Here is a 14924-nt window from a genome sequence, read left to right on the forward strand (position 1 = left end):
AAAAGTTGTGTTCTGGAAAACAGTGTATGTTGGAAGGGGTGACCTGATTTCATGCCAGGGCCAGCCCCACTGGAAACTGAACTGTAGCTGGGAGAATAGCTGGAACAACCTAGAACTCTCTTCTTCATCCAAGCATGAGATTACGAGAGTCTGTACTATGCACAGACTGAATGAACGCGCCCTTTATATGCCCCCAGCATAACCAAATTTCCCCACCTCAATGGTGAGTCAGAGATGCATCACTAAACTCCCCTTAGCACATAGGGTTGTGTCATCTCTTGTCCTTTTACACAGCAGGCTCACTCCCTGTGACCCTTCCATTGGCACACAAACATCTATCTATATAAACATTATGGCAGAATCAGAAACAAAAACAAACAATTGTGTGGCCAGGGTTTTGCCCACTACAATGAAAGCAAGCTGTTCCTATCTGGCGCATGCTCATGGAGTTTAATTATTTATTAATAAGTTATTAGTTGTATATTTCACACTTACACTTCTGCCTAGTTACTAGTAATTTGCAATGGCAGGAGGAAAGGATTGTACATCATCCATTCAAGGCCAGATTCTGTTCCCTTGCGTGGGGGGATGCCTTACTCTGTGAGGTTTATTTCAATGATCTACTCATGCAGTAACGCACCACGCAGCTGAGGGACAGTGGGAGAATATGGTCCTCTGCCATTTTACCTATGTTTCTGTAAACATGGAGGACTGGTGTTCTGTTGATATCTGAACACATTCAGTGCTGGGGATTATAATATAAGACATGGCTGTTGTTTTAAACATTCATTTTTGTAGAGTCTGTGCCTTATTTGATATTCTGAATTATTAAAGCACAGATTGACAAATGAAAAACTATGGGTCCAACATTAGTGCACAACTTGAATGTATCTTGGAAATGTGTTTTATTGATCTGATTTGTATAAAATGTGACATCAGTACCTAGAAATTGACAGATTGGCTCAGACCCAGGGTCCATCTAGTCCAGTATACTGTCTCTGACAGTGGCCAGCAACAGATGTGTCAGAGGAAGGTGCAAGAAACCTTGCATTACACCGATGTGGGATAAAACTGTACACAAGCATGTGGTTAACAAAACCTACTTAGGTGCCTTTAGGCAACTGTGTTTTTCTGTCTTGTTAAATATTGTGACTCTTAAGCCTATGGTGGTACCACCGATTCATAGCTATTAAACTATGAAGGTGGTAGGTTGATAAACACACCTTGGTGGTGGTCAGTGAATATTCATCCTTCAGCAACAAAATGAAGCCTCCTCCTCCTGGACTAAAGTGGTACCTGGCAAGCTTATAGTTGTCAGGACTGTCCACTAGAGGGAGCCATTGGCGCACATTAAGCCAGCATGCTGCATTTATCTGTTGTTACAAATAGCTGGAAAGGGGGTAATGTTTTCTTGGCCATGGGAAATGCTTTGGCTGCTTGAAATTAATATATTGTGGTGATTAATGATAATCAAAGGAAATTAAGAATAGGCAAGAAGTTCAGTAATTCCACCAAAATGTTTAATACCATATTAGATTTCCACTGAAGTACAGAGCTAATGTATTTGTACAAAATATATGATTAAAAATAGTATTGATTTATAATATGTACAGATATGTCACATCTTTGTCAGCAATCCAGACACTTGAATAAGGAGAACATGGTTAATGGTCTCAGATCCACAATAACATACATGAAAGGCTTCTGCAGCTAATCACAATAGGACAACTTGCTAAATCAACAGTAAGGATGAATCAGTCAATATGGATGACACATTCCTTTCAGAAATCTCTGAATGAGAAGCAGTCTGCTCTAAAATGGATTCAAAACATTTATACTTTTTTTTTTCTAAATTGATAGTGAAGAGAACATGTCTTCAGGACACTAATGTTGACACAATGACGGTCCTGTACTAGATTAATGATCTATCACTTTCAGTGGTTTATTAAACAAGGCTGATTTTCTGATGTACAGAAGATAGACCAGTTTACTCCTGCTGGCCTGATCCTATTCTCAGGAAGTCAATGGGAAAACCTCTGTTAACTTCAGCAAGAGCAAGATTGAGCCCCCTATTTCATGGATATGAATTACAGGGGATTAAATCCTGGAGTCTTTATTCAGGTGCTGAATGCTTTTAATTCCCATTGACTCAGAGGATGATCAGCCCTTCAGGTGCAGCATCAGGTTCCTAGTGCTTACTTGAGCAAGGTTCCCTAGACAAAGAAATCCTGGACGCTAGGGCCTGCAGATACTGCACTGTTGGAATACTGGTATTCAGAGAGTGCCTGGGTGGTGATCTTTACCCATCTGGGAGTGAGCATCTGTTAAAGGGGTTGATAAACCTTATTATGCCTTCTGAACATCCCTGCTCTAGAGGCAGGAGAGGGTTTCACTCCCCTGGTAAGAATGCAGCGTAGCAAGTGCTGTTCTGCCTGTACTCCTCTCCAAGCCAAAGCATCTGCCCTGGCCGGTTTGCAGGTGCCTCAACCTCGTTGGGGTAGGTAGTGGCACTTGCTCTTCACTGTCCTTGCACTCTTCTGAGCACAAACAGTGGAACCATGGCCAACCCTCACCTAGACATGTGAGGTAACAGATCTCTTGGGCTACCCCCATCCTTACACATCTGCACGGGGCGCAGCACAATCTGCCCCATATGGTGTTGCTCAAAGCCTCCGTAACTCCAACTGCAAAGCCAGTGAACATGGTACAGTGTGGGTTGCTGAACTTTGCCCTGTATGAGGTTCTTGAATAAAAGGTGCCATATTCCTCACCAGCTTAACTATTAATTTCAGTGTTGTTACACCAGGGATTAATCTTGGCCAGGACCTGTCCAGTACCTTAATCTTTTTTAGCCAGCAATCCTTGTATATTTTGGTAACTATTATTGTAAAGTGGCTTCCTTGAGGAGAACGCAAAAGCTTCAAGATGAGACATTGCTTTATTTTCTTATATGTTAACACAGTGGATAAGTAATTGCAGTACTTAAAAAAAAAACCTTCTTGCAAATTTAGTTTATTAAAGAATCTTGAATGGAGGAGGAGGAGGAGGAAACCTACTGTGATTTTGAGTTTCAATGGTTAGCAGGAAATTGCTGAACCAAAACCAAAACGAATAGCAGTTGCACTAATCAGGATTATTCATAATAACCAGCCCAACATCCCTCTTCCAGGAAAAAACAGTGCCGTCCCCGTCCCCGTCCCCCCTCCCCCCGATCTATGACAAAGTACTGTAGGACTGTTATCACCTCCGATAAATCATTCTGATGAGTCTAGGAGTAATTCTAACAAATAATTTGCAGACTGTCTATTATCAGGCAGTAACTAACTACAAGCCCAATCCTGTAACGTGTTAAGTCCCCTTTGAAAACAGGGCCTCTGTGCAAAAAGTGAGTCAGCAATGATCATTCTAGTTGTTGCCTGCTTTGGGATTCCCAGTGCATCCTGTCTGCTCTAATGTATGTCCTATTTAGGTTGTAAACTCTTTGGGGTGGTGATTATCAATTTGTGTCTTGCACAGCCCTAAGCACATCACCGGTAACAAAATACATGCACAACTTTGGCGTGCAGTCAGTTGTGCAAGTAATCAGAGCATGAACCAGTTAGGTGCTGAACAACTGGAGGTGAGACATGCCTTCAATTCTGACTCCCCAGAGATGCTCGGCATCTTGCAGGATCAGGCCCTGATTGCACACTCTCACTTGTGTGCAAATGCCTACTACAGAAGTGTAACAGCCCATTTGTGTGTTCAGATTAAGTGCTTAATGGGATTTTGTGCATATAACGTCAGTTATTACATTTGCCCATGCAGAGTCCAGGTGAGGCCTGTCTAGAAACATGGCCCGCAATGTTCACTTTGGCAATCATTGGGCTTATTTCCAGGCAATGTGGTTTTTCCCTTTTATGCCCTATTCAAACACAAATAGAACTTTGACAATTTTCACGTTTCAGTACAAATCAGCCAAAGAAGCTTTTCTCATTGTATCTGGGGTAAGCTCACATGCTGCCTAGCAATAGAGAATAATTAGGAGTTATACAGACCATTTTACTCCTGGATCCCATCCCTACAGACAGAAAGAATAAGGTCTACATTGTCAAGAGACCAATGATTTTTGTGTGCTTCAATTTTTGGATGGCAAGCTGAGACATTAAAGGGTCCTGATTTTCACCAAGTTCCGAGCACCATCTCTGAAAATCAGGCCCCTTTAAGATGCCTTGTATTGGGCACCAAAATCATTAGTCACTTATGAAAATTAGATCTAAAGGACTTGCACAAGGTCACACACAAGAAATCTATGGTGGAGCTGGGTAGAGAACCCAAATCTTCTGTCTCCAGTCCTTTGCCTTAAACACAAAATAATCCTTCAGGACTATCCTAGAAGAAGAGGAAAAATACCCTATATGAATCGACATGGTAGACCATAATCCATCACTGGTATTTTGTGGTAATCAGGATTAGTATTGTTATTTTCATTTTAAGATTAGGCATTTTCTCAGTGCCAAGTTACCTATTTAAATATGCATATGTATCATGTTTACCCATATCGAACAGCCTCTGTGGAGTCATTTCAGTTGGTAGAGACACATATTTGCTCTTCTGAAGTGATGCAGTGTGCTATTTTTACACACTCCCAAGCAAGTTCAGATACGGTATAAGCAGTGTAAGTTTATGAAAGTCAGTGGAATTGCAACTACTTAAATTAGATTTGATTTTTACCATCATATCTTGCCACAAATTGTCATAATTTGTACAGAGAACAATAGTGACTGAAGTGAAAGCTTGCATATATCACACTTATATTTCCTTTATCCTCCTGCTCCAGAAACACAGGCCCACTTGAACTAAAGGATAATCTCCAGTCAGCAGCATGTGACCTGTGACGCACATTTAAGCAGTCCTGACTCCATCCAGTAGTGAGCAGTAGTGCACATTCACACTAGCCAGTTCACTAGACTGTTTTAGCCTTTCTTGAGGATTGCTTTCCAAAATGCTAAAAGCAAGCAGAACACATGGACAAATCATCATTTGCCATATTTATTTTTTAAAACTAAGCTCTGAGATATACAAGTGCAAAAGTGATTCATTAGCCAATAGCCTTTTTTAATACTCCTATAAAATATAACTAAATAGAATTAAAAGATGTGTACAGTATAATGGAAATGCTGACACATAACTAACTCTCAAAGTGCTAGGATGTACCACTGTAAAGTCTTACAAGACTATTTAGCTGAGTATCATTCTATACAAAAGACATTCCCTTTGTCTCAAGAAAGGCCCTTTTCACTGTCACTGCATGAAAAGAGAACTAGCCAATTTGGGAGAAAATAAATGTGGAAATGTAGGGTTGTAGTTTACCCACAGGACACCTTTTTAACCTGTTCAAGATTTTTTAAAAAAGTACTGATCCATGTAGCTCAGATATTATAGCAAGGTTTTTTGGGGGTGGCAATTCTGCCATGGGATCAGCTAGTATGATGTTCTAGTGATGACAGTGGGTCCCCACAAGGACATGTGGGTCCCATTACAACACTGAGACTTTTGACATTGACTACTATTTATTTTTGAAATGTTTGAGCACCCTGCTTTGAGTTTAGGGAAGTTAAATGCACAAATACGTTTACAAAAGAAGTCACCGTTTGCAGAGTATGAAAGAGTCTGAGTTCAGAGAAGAAGGGGGAGGACAAGTGGGGTAGATGGGACACCAGTAATAGCAATTGTAACCTTCATTTTCTCTACTCCATTTCTAACCAGAGGAGTGAGTAATGTACATCCACTAGAGGGTACCATTTCACCTCTAGAAAACCATTTCAGTAGTATCTCAGAACCCATTTGAAAGCAAGTTTAAAGAATCAGGGCCAAATTCTGCTCTCACTTACACTGGTGTGAATCAGGAGTAACTCCAGTGAAACTAGTCCTGATTTACAGTGCTCTTATAAAGCAGAATCTACTTTTGGTGTTGCAAGTGAAAGTCATAGTAGCTGAGTTTGCAGACCTTACATAGACAAAACTCCCATTGAAGTCAGCAGGGCCACAGGATCTGGACTACTGAATTTATGTAGAAAATTTGCTTTTCAAAGCGGTCAGCCCTTTTTGAGGAAGCCTGTTTTCTATTACTAGTCAGGATTAGGCTGCTGGTGAGATACAAAGATGGCTTGCCAGGTTCTCAAATGTTATTTTCATACTAGAGAGGTTAATCTATAATATCAGAAGTATTGTTCTTTCACATAGTGATTTATAAACCCTGATTGCAGCCATATCAGGATTCCCGTGGGTTATCTCAATCTTTCAGCTGTGTTTTTCTTTCTGTGGTTTGGACAGTGAAGCTATTTCCTACACCCTCCTGCATAGTACCCTACAGCTCCACTCTTTTAGGACCTACCATAGTCAATTAACTATGCCTGTCTTTAAGTATCCCTTGTGTGCATGTCCCATAATGCACTTTGAGACAATAAGACAGACGTGAATATTAAACTAAAACTGATGCTTCAGTCACAATAGATTTTTTAATCTGAGTTGGGCCCAAGTTGCATAGTTTGGACCCGGATCCAAACCCCCGAAAGTCTGATTTTGCTTCAATGTGGGGACTAGGTTTGGGTTCCTTATTCATTGTTTGATTTTTGTACATAAAAGATCAGATCCTCAGCTGGTGTAAACAGGTAAATGGAGCTACACAGATTTACAGCAGCTGAGGATCTGGCCCCCAAATCTCTGCCATCTCAAAGTGACGGTTTTATTCAGGAAATGTTACATTTAAATCTCACATAAAAATACTATTCATAATTAACTGTCTAAAGCCAAGGGATCTTGACATCAAAATAGCATTTTATCTACGCAGTAACACATGAAATAGGAGGGGATTTGTTCTCCTTAAATACTATAGCTTGCCTGATGTACCATTTTCAGCAGGAATGGTCATATTATAGTCCCAGGGTGGAAGGTGATTTAAAATAAGAAGAATATCATTCTTTAAATCAATTCTGAAAGCATTGCCAAAAAGTAATAATGTGAATTAGCGGAAAAGCTTTTTTTTTTTTTTTTTTTTAAAGACGGTCATCTGTCTAGATCCCATAAAACTGTTAAAGTCAAGTCTCATTTAGGTTAGGTCTCTGCTAGACTGAACATGCTCGTTTAACCTAAGTGTGAATGTATGCTAGGTGGTGTCCATACTGCAATGAGAATCATCGCCATAAGGGTTATGCATAAGCAAGGCTCTAGTTCTCAGTGGGAATATTAAAGAATGGTGATGGTCAGAAAAGGAACTCTGTAAAAATGGCTCATTTTTACACCCACAGCTCTGTTCTCCCTGTGGGCATTGAGAATTCTCTGCTGATTTTAGTGAAGAAATTACATGTTTTTCTTTCTGTCGGTATTGCTGAGTCAATACAGCAATGGGAAAATGAGCTAGAGTCCATTGAAGCATATGTATCCTTATGGTTAATTAAGATTCTGCCACTGTAATTTTCAGAAACTTCCCAACAAGGTTTTATTACAGAACCTAGCTTGACTTTCAGATCCCAAGTTGATCTTGCAGGGTTGAGAAATAGAAAAACTTTCTTTTTACTTGTAAATGGAGCAAACTAGAGAGGAAAGGCATTGAGACTTTAAACATGGAACCCCTCAGTGCCATCTCTACAGAGTCTTTTTCAAGCGGGTAAGGGTAGAACTGCAGCTCATTTGCTTATGCCCCAATCCTGCAAAGCCATATGCATACGCTTAAGTTTCATAACATTCATTTCAATGGAACTACTCACGTGTGTCAAGTTAAGCTCACGTGCCTTTGTAAGAGCAAGGCTTAAAGCTCTAGAAAGCACTTTCTCGAAACGGTGAGCGTGCATGAGAATAATTAACAGAGATGATCTGCCCAGGTAGAAAATCCAAATATCTAAGTACTCTCTGCTACCACTCACACTGAAAGCACAAAAATGTCAGTAATCCTGTGCATTTTATGAGTGGCAGGGACATGTAGGAGTGAGTGAGACAGGAGAGTAAATTCCATGCAGTCTAAGTTCAAGTTTAAGTGTGGTCCTGTTTTATTTGGCCTGGGGGCGGGAGAACACTGCATACAGCTAAATATGGATTTTAAAACACATCAAGCAAAGGGGGAGGGGGAGTGCTGATTATTAGGGATGAGCAAATATTTGCAAATAGCTGGAGTATCAGGGCTATCCAGCATACCACTGGAAACCTCTGCCCATCACTGCTGTTTGCTGCTACCATGAGACAGCAATGAATCCCAGCATAATGGGAAGTTAGCTTCTCCATCCTAACCTCAGGGGTGCAGGAAAAGAGAAGTTAACACCCTTGCCCTCCTGCTGGGAGGGAATGTGAGGATTTCCCCCACTGCTAGCAGCCTGGCTCCCTCTCATTGGAGGGCCAAGGATTGAAGGACACCTCCCCCTTCACAAAATCCTGCCTCCCCCTTCAGCCCAATGCACTCTAGGGTGTCAGCCCCAGATTTAAAGGGCCAGTGTATTCAGCAGCAGTCAGGTGACAGGAGTGTTTCAGTCCCCTGGCTGTAACTGAAACATGCAGAGAACATGTCCCCTGATGACATTGCCAGGGGGAGTGAAAGGCCTCTGGGTTGCCCCCCCACAAGATAAATGCTCAGTAAGTGGAGGCGAAGGGGTTAAAGGCCACTGAGCTGCTACCTCACAAGATGACACCAGGTAAGAATAAGGGACAAGAGGGAGACCCAGGTCTGCTGGGGAGTAGTGGAGGGTGGGGAGTGGGATCCTGTGGGAAGGGGAGCAGAGAATGATGTTCTGCTTGTCTGAACGTTAATCCCACCCTCAGCCTATTTGCCCATCACTAGTTTACTAAGCAATGCTTCTGGTTTTGCTACCATTACAATGTGCAATGCTATGAAAAACCCTCAGACTGAACCCCACCCCTATTCTAGCCCCTTTCACAAGATCTATTACACTCGATGGCAAGTGATATGGTTACATGTACAAAGAACTTTTTCCTAGCCCTTGTGTTAGACAGGCTTGAGTACAGAGAAGGGATTTCAATGAGCTAGATGTCCCATTACCCAACAGGCAATGGCTGCCCTTCAACAAAACATAGCAAACAGAAAACAAAGAGCCATGCTGGAGGAGAGAAGTGCTACTCCGGCTGGAGAGGCTCAGTTAGACACAGGAGGAGGCAGGCCAGGGCGCCGGGTTTGAATAATTTTTGGCTTTGGAGAATTCTTTGGGTCCTCTTCTTCCTCTGTGTCGCTGTCGCAGACATGCACCACCACGCTCGGGGTGGACTCTGTCCCTGCATGCAGCTCGTACTTCTCCCCTGGAAGCAGACATAAGTGGTTAGGTCAAAGGTCACCAGAATGAGAGCGCCAAACATTGACTTTGGCCTTGTCTGTCTCCACGAATAGCCCTGATTCAGCAATCAGTGTAGCTGCACCATGGCTGAGCCTTAAGCTTAGACAAAGACACACAGGGGTTTGCTTTCAGGGGTGGCATCATTGTAGAAATTTTGGTGGTGCCCAGAACCCGCCCCCCCCAAAACTCCACCCCCCCCACCTGCCTAAGGCTCTGGGAGGCAGTTTGGGTGGGGGAGGAGTTCTGGGGTGCAGGCCCTGGGCTGGGGCAGGGGATTGGGGTGCAGGCTCCGGGAGGGAGTTTGGGTGCAAAAGGGGTGAGAGGTTGGGCTCTGAGAGGAAGTTTGGGTGTGTGTGGGGGTCTGGGGTGCAGGCTCTGGGAGGGAGTGCAGAGGGCTGGGGTGAAGGCTCTGGGAGGGAGTTTGGGGGGCAGGAGAGGGTGTGCGGGAAGGGGGTGGGGGTGCAGGCTTGGACCGAGCTTAGGTGCAGGCTGGGCTGGGGGTGGGGCTGTAGGCTCTGGGAGGGAGTTTGGCGGTTGGAGGGTGTGCGGAGCGAGGGGGTGCAGGGGTGAGGGCTGTGGGGTGGGGATCAGGGGTTTGTGAGGGGGCTCAGGGCTAGGGCTGGGGGGGGTTCATGATGCAGGAGGCGGCTCAGGGCTGAGGCAGAGGGTTAGGGTGACGGGGGATAAGGGCTCTGGGGTGTGGGAGGGGCTCAAGACTAGGGCAGAGGGTACAGGTGCGGGGGGGTGAGGGCTCTGGCTGGGGATGAGGGGTTTGGGGTGTTGGAGAGGCTCAGGATTAGGGCAGAGGACTCTGGCTGCGGGTGAGGGCTCTGGGGTGGGGCAGGGCTAGGGATGAGGAGTTTGGGGTGCAGGCAGGCTGCCCCGGGGCTGGGGCCAGAGAGGACTCCCCATCCAGTCCTCTCCCTGCCAGCAGCAGTGAGCTCTGGGGGAGGAGCCCGCCCTCTCCTCCCCAGGAGCACACTCACCCCCATCACTGTCACTGCACTTACTCCTAGGGCCCCTCTCAGGTCCAGGAAGCCCCCTCGCCTCGCCTGTGGTGGGGGCGGGGGCGGGGTGCTGCTATCACGTGTGCCTCCTCCCCTGCTGCTGCCCCTCACTGTAGCCTTACGGGGAGTGAGGGATGGGGCTGCCCCTGGCCCAGCGTGGGGAAGGAGCGGTGACTGCGGGTGGAGGGTCAGCCCTGTGCTGGTGGAGGGTCCTGCTGGAAAATGTAAGGGTCTGAGGTGGAAGGGCAGGGTAAGGGCAGCCTGCCCTGGCACTAGGGGATGGGGGGCACTAGGACCCTCCGTGGCAGCTGATGCTGGGAGCCAGCAGAGCGGAGGCAGCCCGGAGCTGGGGCCTGTGGGAGGCGCACGGGGGCAGCAAGTGGGGGCCGGGGGACACTCGGGGAAGCGCGCAGGAGCAGCAGGTGGGGCTGGGGGAGAGACCCAGCCCCAGACATTGGTGGAGCTGGGCCCCCGGGCCCTGAATATTGCTGGAGCCCGGGCACCACAGGCCCATACAACTCGCCAGGGGTCAGCACCCCTGCAACTACACCGAAAGCTGGCGACTGTTTCTGAATGCAAAGGCTATTCCCAAGTGTAGACGAGGCCTAAGGGTAGAATCCAGGATAATCTGGACTAGTTAAAAACAAACTGCACTAGTGCCTATGCTAGGATTTTCCACTCATGCAGCCACACTGAAATCACAGAGTAGACAAGGCTTAAATGTATATGTAAGGAGGGGAGAGATAAGGTAGCTGAGTGCCATGGAAATGGGCCCAGCTCAAAACCACACCTCCTAAACCCTCTATCCACAGGGAGTTCAGCACTGGATTCAAATTTCATGGCTGCCCCTTGTATCTAAAATGGGCCAAACCTCAGTACCCCAGGCCCAAACTTCCTTAGACTCTGGGATCATTCAGATCCAGTTAAACACACTGCAGCTTGGTTCCATCTCTAATTTCTCTAGCTGCTGTAGCTGTAGGCTGTGAGGGAGAGGATTTGTTTATCACTGATAACAGTTCCAGCTATAAACATCTCTAAATACCCTTCACCATTGAAGTAGGCACAGCATCTACTTAGCACTTATGACAATCATCATCTTGGCCGACACACAGGGGACTGAACCAGAGACCTCTAGAGCTAAAAGCATGAGCGGCTATAGCCTGAGCCAGTGCTCTTTAGCAGTAGATGGAACACACTCATATCCTCTGCAGATCATGGAGTGGGACCTGTAACACACTCAGCAATGGGTTACACACTTATGCAGCACTTTGGATTTTCCAAGTGCTCTGTGCACATTCATTACTTAACCCTCCAATTTTCCCTGTGAAGTAGGTCAGTGTTGTGGAGGTGGAAATGGGGCAGGGAAGTGAAATGACTTGCCACAGCCCCAGCGTAAGAGCCAGATTTCAGAGTAGCAGCCGTGTTAGTCTGTATTCGCAAAAAGAAAAGGAGTACTTGTGGCACCTTAGAGACTAACCAATTTATTTGAGCATAAGCTTTCATGACCTACAGTTCAATTTATTTGAAAGCTCATGCTCAAATAAATTGGTTAGTCTCTAAGGTGCCACAAGTCCTCCTTTTCTTTTTGCGAATACAGACTAACACGGCTGTTACTCTGAAACCTGTCATTATGCAAGGCACTGCATTTAGCCGTATGGAGTGGAAATCTATCAACTGCATGAAAAAACTTGTACAGATACAGACAGACATCATCTTCCTTTCCAAATGCAAGCAGATGGACATCGTACCAAAAGGACTGAAGGTAAAAAATCCATAACAATCTACATACCACACAGACTATGCTGACAGCTTGTGCCGCACGCTCTCAGAGTAAGAGCCAGGCTCAGAACTCAGTAATTCCCAGCTCTAAGTCCTGTGCACCATCTCCTAAACAATGCTGCCTCTGTTCAGTGTGGTACATGGGGCTGTAGCTAAGAATAATGGGATGGAATTAAGAAAAAGTAAATTTAAGAAAAATAACAGGAAAAATTTCAGATCGTGAGATCTGTGAGACACTGACCTGATCTCCCCAAGGAAGCAGGGGAAGTCTCATAGCTTGGCGGTTAAAACTCAACTAGAGAAAGCACTAGAAAATGTGTTGTGGGGAACAATCCTGGCCTGGCAGGGGCAGAGTAGATGACCTATTGGAATAGGTCGTTTCTGTCTTTTATGCCGGCAAGCACCAGTACACTTTATTTAAGTTTGACAAATTGCCTTATTAAGACTCTGACAAACACCATGATTAGCTACTGACAAACACTACTATGTCTTTGACAATCTCTGCTTTATATGACTGCTTTGAGTTAAGAGCGGCCAATGCAAATTTACAGTAAATACTCTAGGAGGAGAGCAAGGCACCATATAACTAGGTAAGATGGAACCCCAAAATCCTATTTGCCATAGAATAAATTGTTACTACTACTTATTTGTAGTATGGTAGTGCCTAGTAGCCCTAGTCATGAACCAGGACCTCCTTGTACTAGGGGCTATATAAATACAGAACTAAAAGATGCCCTGCCAGGTTTTATAAGTTACTGAGCCTGATCCCAAAAATCTTCATTCACATGATTCTTTACACACACCTTTTTGAATAAAAGATTGCAGGATCGGGCCCCTGTCATTCCAGGTAACTCTGCACCTGCTACAAGGCAAGCATGGTGTTTGTGCTGGTTTGCTGTTCATCTGAGTGAGGCTTAAAGGCTTGGGATTAGAGGACAGGGTGCATTTTTATCTGAAGGTGGGAGGCAACTGTACAATCAAGACAGTGAATAACTATTATAAATTAGGCTTCTTGCTGCAAGAGATATTTTATTGCTGTGATCCCATTAATGCTGACATTAAACTTCTCTATTTTTGGAAATCTTTTTCCTGGATCCAGATTGAGTAAAGCATTATGGGGCTTGCTGAGAAGCTAAAATGTAAAAAGAGAAACCACTCTTGGTCATGCTGTATGTGGTTTTGCACTGCCTATTTTCCCTGCAGGCTGCAGCTAATTTCTCAGCTATGGTCTGACGTCAATGCTGCCAACCACCACTGAGGGGCACATTGGTCACTGTCAGATGCAAACAGCTCTGTGGTGCAGTGCACAAACAAAGCTGGGCCATTTCTTATCACACCACGTACAGTAACTCACATTCACTGTCCTCTTAAAAGGTGATAATCCCAGTTCAGATGCCACATTCGTTTTTATGCTCAAATTCTTTCCCAAAGATGTCTTTCCACTGGAAAAGAGAAGTTGAAATAACTACAGACACTGGGACAAACATTCCCAAGCCTCTGGCACAAGCAACTGCAGCAGCAATTAATGTCATTTGAACGAATCAGTATTCAGTGCTCCCATAAATCGGTCCTGAAGGTGGCCAAGTGAAGAACAGTTACTTGCCCGACAATAACAGATTCTTTGAGATGCTGTAGGCAGCGTGGAGCCTACAGTAGGAACACAAGCACCTCATGCACATGACACGGGAGTTTTCTTAATTAGCAGTGTCCATCAGGGCCATTCAGGCTGCCAGTTCCTGTGCTCTTGCACAAGGCCATAAAGGGCAGGGGGCTGCTGTAGTCCTCCCGCAGGTCCCTGCCAGTTCAAAGCCTATGTGGCTGAGGACTCCGAAAAGCGGGAATGGAGGGCTGGTTGTGGGATGCAAACTGCCTACACCATCTCAAAAACAGTGAGGGAAGATTACTTTTCTTCTTCAAGTATTTGTCAGTGTGGATCCCAGTGTAGGGGACAGGCAATCAATCAGTGTCCCTACCCCTGAAGTTCAGCTGCATCAAACGGAGATTAAAGTACTGCTGCCCTGAACATGGCCTCTGATTTGGCTGCCAGGTCAAATACATAATGCTGAACAGAAGTTAGCAGGTGACACTGCATTGCTGCCTTGTAGACCTGAGAGATCAGCATGTTTCTGAAGTGGGTGGAAGATGGTACCTGTGCCCTGGTGGAAAGTGCTTTGACATTTGGAGGGAGAGGCTCGCCAGCCAGCTGAAGCAGGTCGAAATACATTACATGATCCACTTCAAGGATTCTCTGTGACAAGATAGCCTTTCAAGGCACCAGATATAGCCGAGAAGAGGTGAGGCGAGAACCCAAACTGTTTAGTCCTGCTGAGGTAATATAGAAAGGCTCTGGAGTCATACAGAATATGGAGCTTCTTTTCTCCCGGCATTGAGTGCAGTTTCAAGAAGATGACTGATAGGGTAATGGATTGGTTCAGGCGAAATTCCAACTCCACCTTAGGGATGACTTTGGGGTACAGTTTCACCACCATCCTGTCCCTTTGGAAGGGTGTGTAAAACAATCCGGACATAAAAGCTTGGAACTTGCTGATTGTCCATGCTGACATAATGGCCATGAGAATATCTGTCTTGATGATAAGGCGGTATTGTGATGCTGGCAGACCAGGTACCAGCTCATGCCAAGGCCCTTAGGCTTCAACTGAACACTGACAAATGCATAGCTGGAAACCAGTCTGGCTCACCTGTGTGTGAGTATTGTTAAACTAGGTATTAGGTTTATAAAATGTATTTAGTGTTTTGGACTTTATGAAATGCTTTTATGAATTGCTGCATGCATCAGTCTCATTTATCATATCTGTATCAC

At 45.0% G+C, this 14924-nt stretch overlaps 1 protein-coding gene across 3 annotated transcripts in view; it reads right to left on the bottom strand.

Moving 5' to 3' along the window:
* Positions 1-1503: 1503 nt before the first annotated feature.
* Positions 1504-14924, bottom strand: part of RCAN2 (regulator of calcineurin 2) — a 170500-nt gene continuing 157079 nt past the window's right edge. For all 3 annotated transcript variants that reach the window (XM_073335794.2, XM_073335793.2, XM_073335792.2), the window contains one exon: positions 1504-9282. In XM_073335794.2, coding sequence (XP_073191895.1) covers positions 9122-9282 — 161 coding nt within the window. In that variant the 3' untranslated portion in view covers positions 1504-9121. The remainder of the gene's footprint in view (positions 9283-14924) is intronic.

Source organism: Lepidochelys kempii, chromosome 3, assembly GCF_965140285.1.
Source record: "Lepidochelys kempii isolate rLepKem1 chromosome 3, rLepKem1.hap1, whole genome shotgun sequence".
Taxonomy (NCBI): domain Eukaryota; kingdom Metazoa; phylum Chordata; order Testudines; family Cheloniidae; genus Lepidochelys; species Lepidochelys kempii.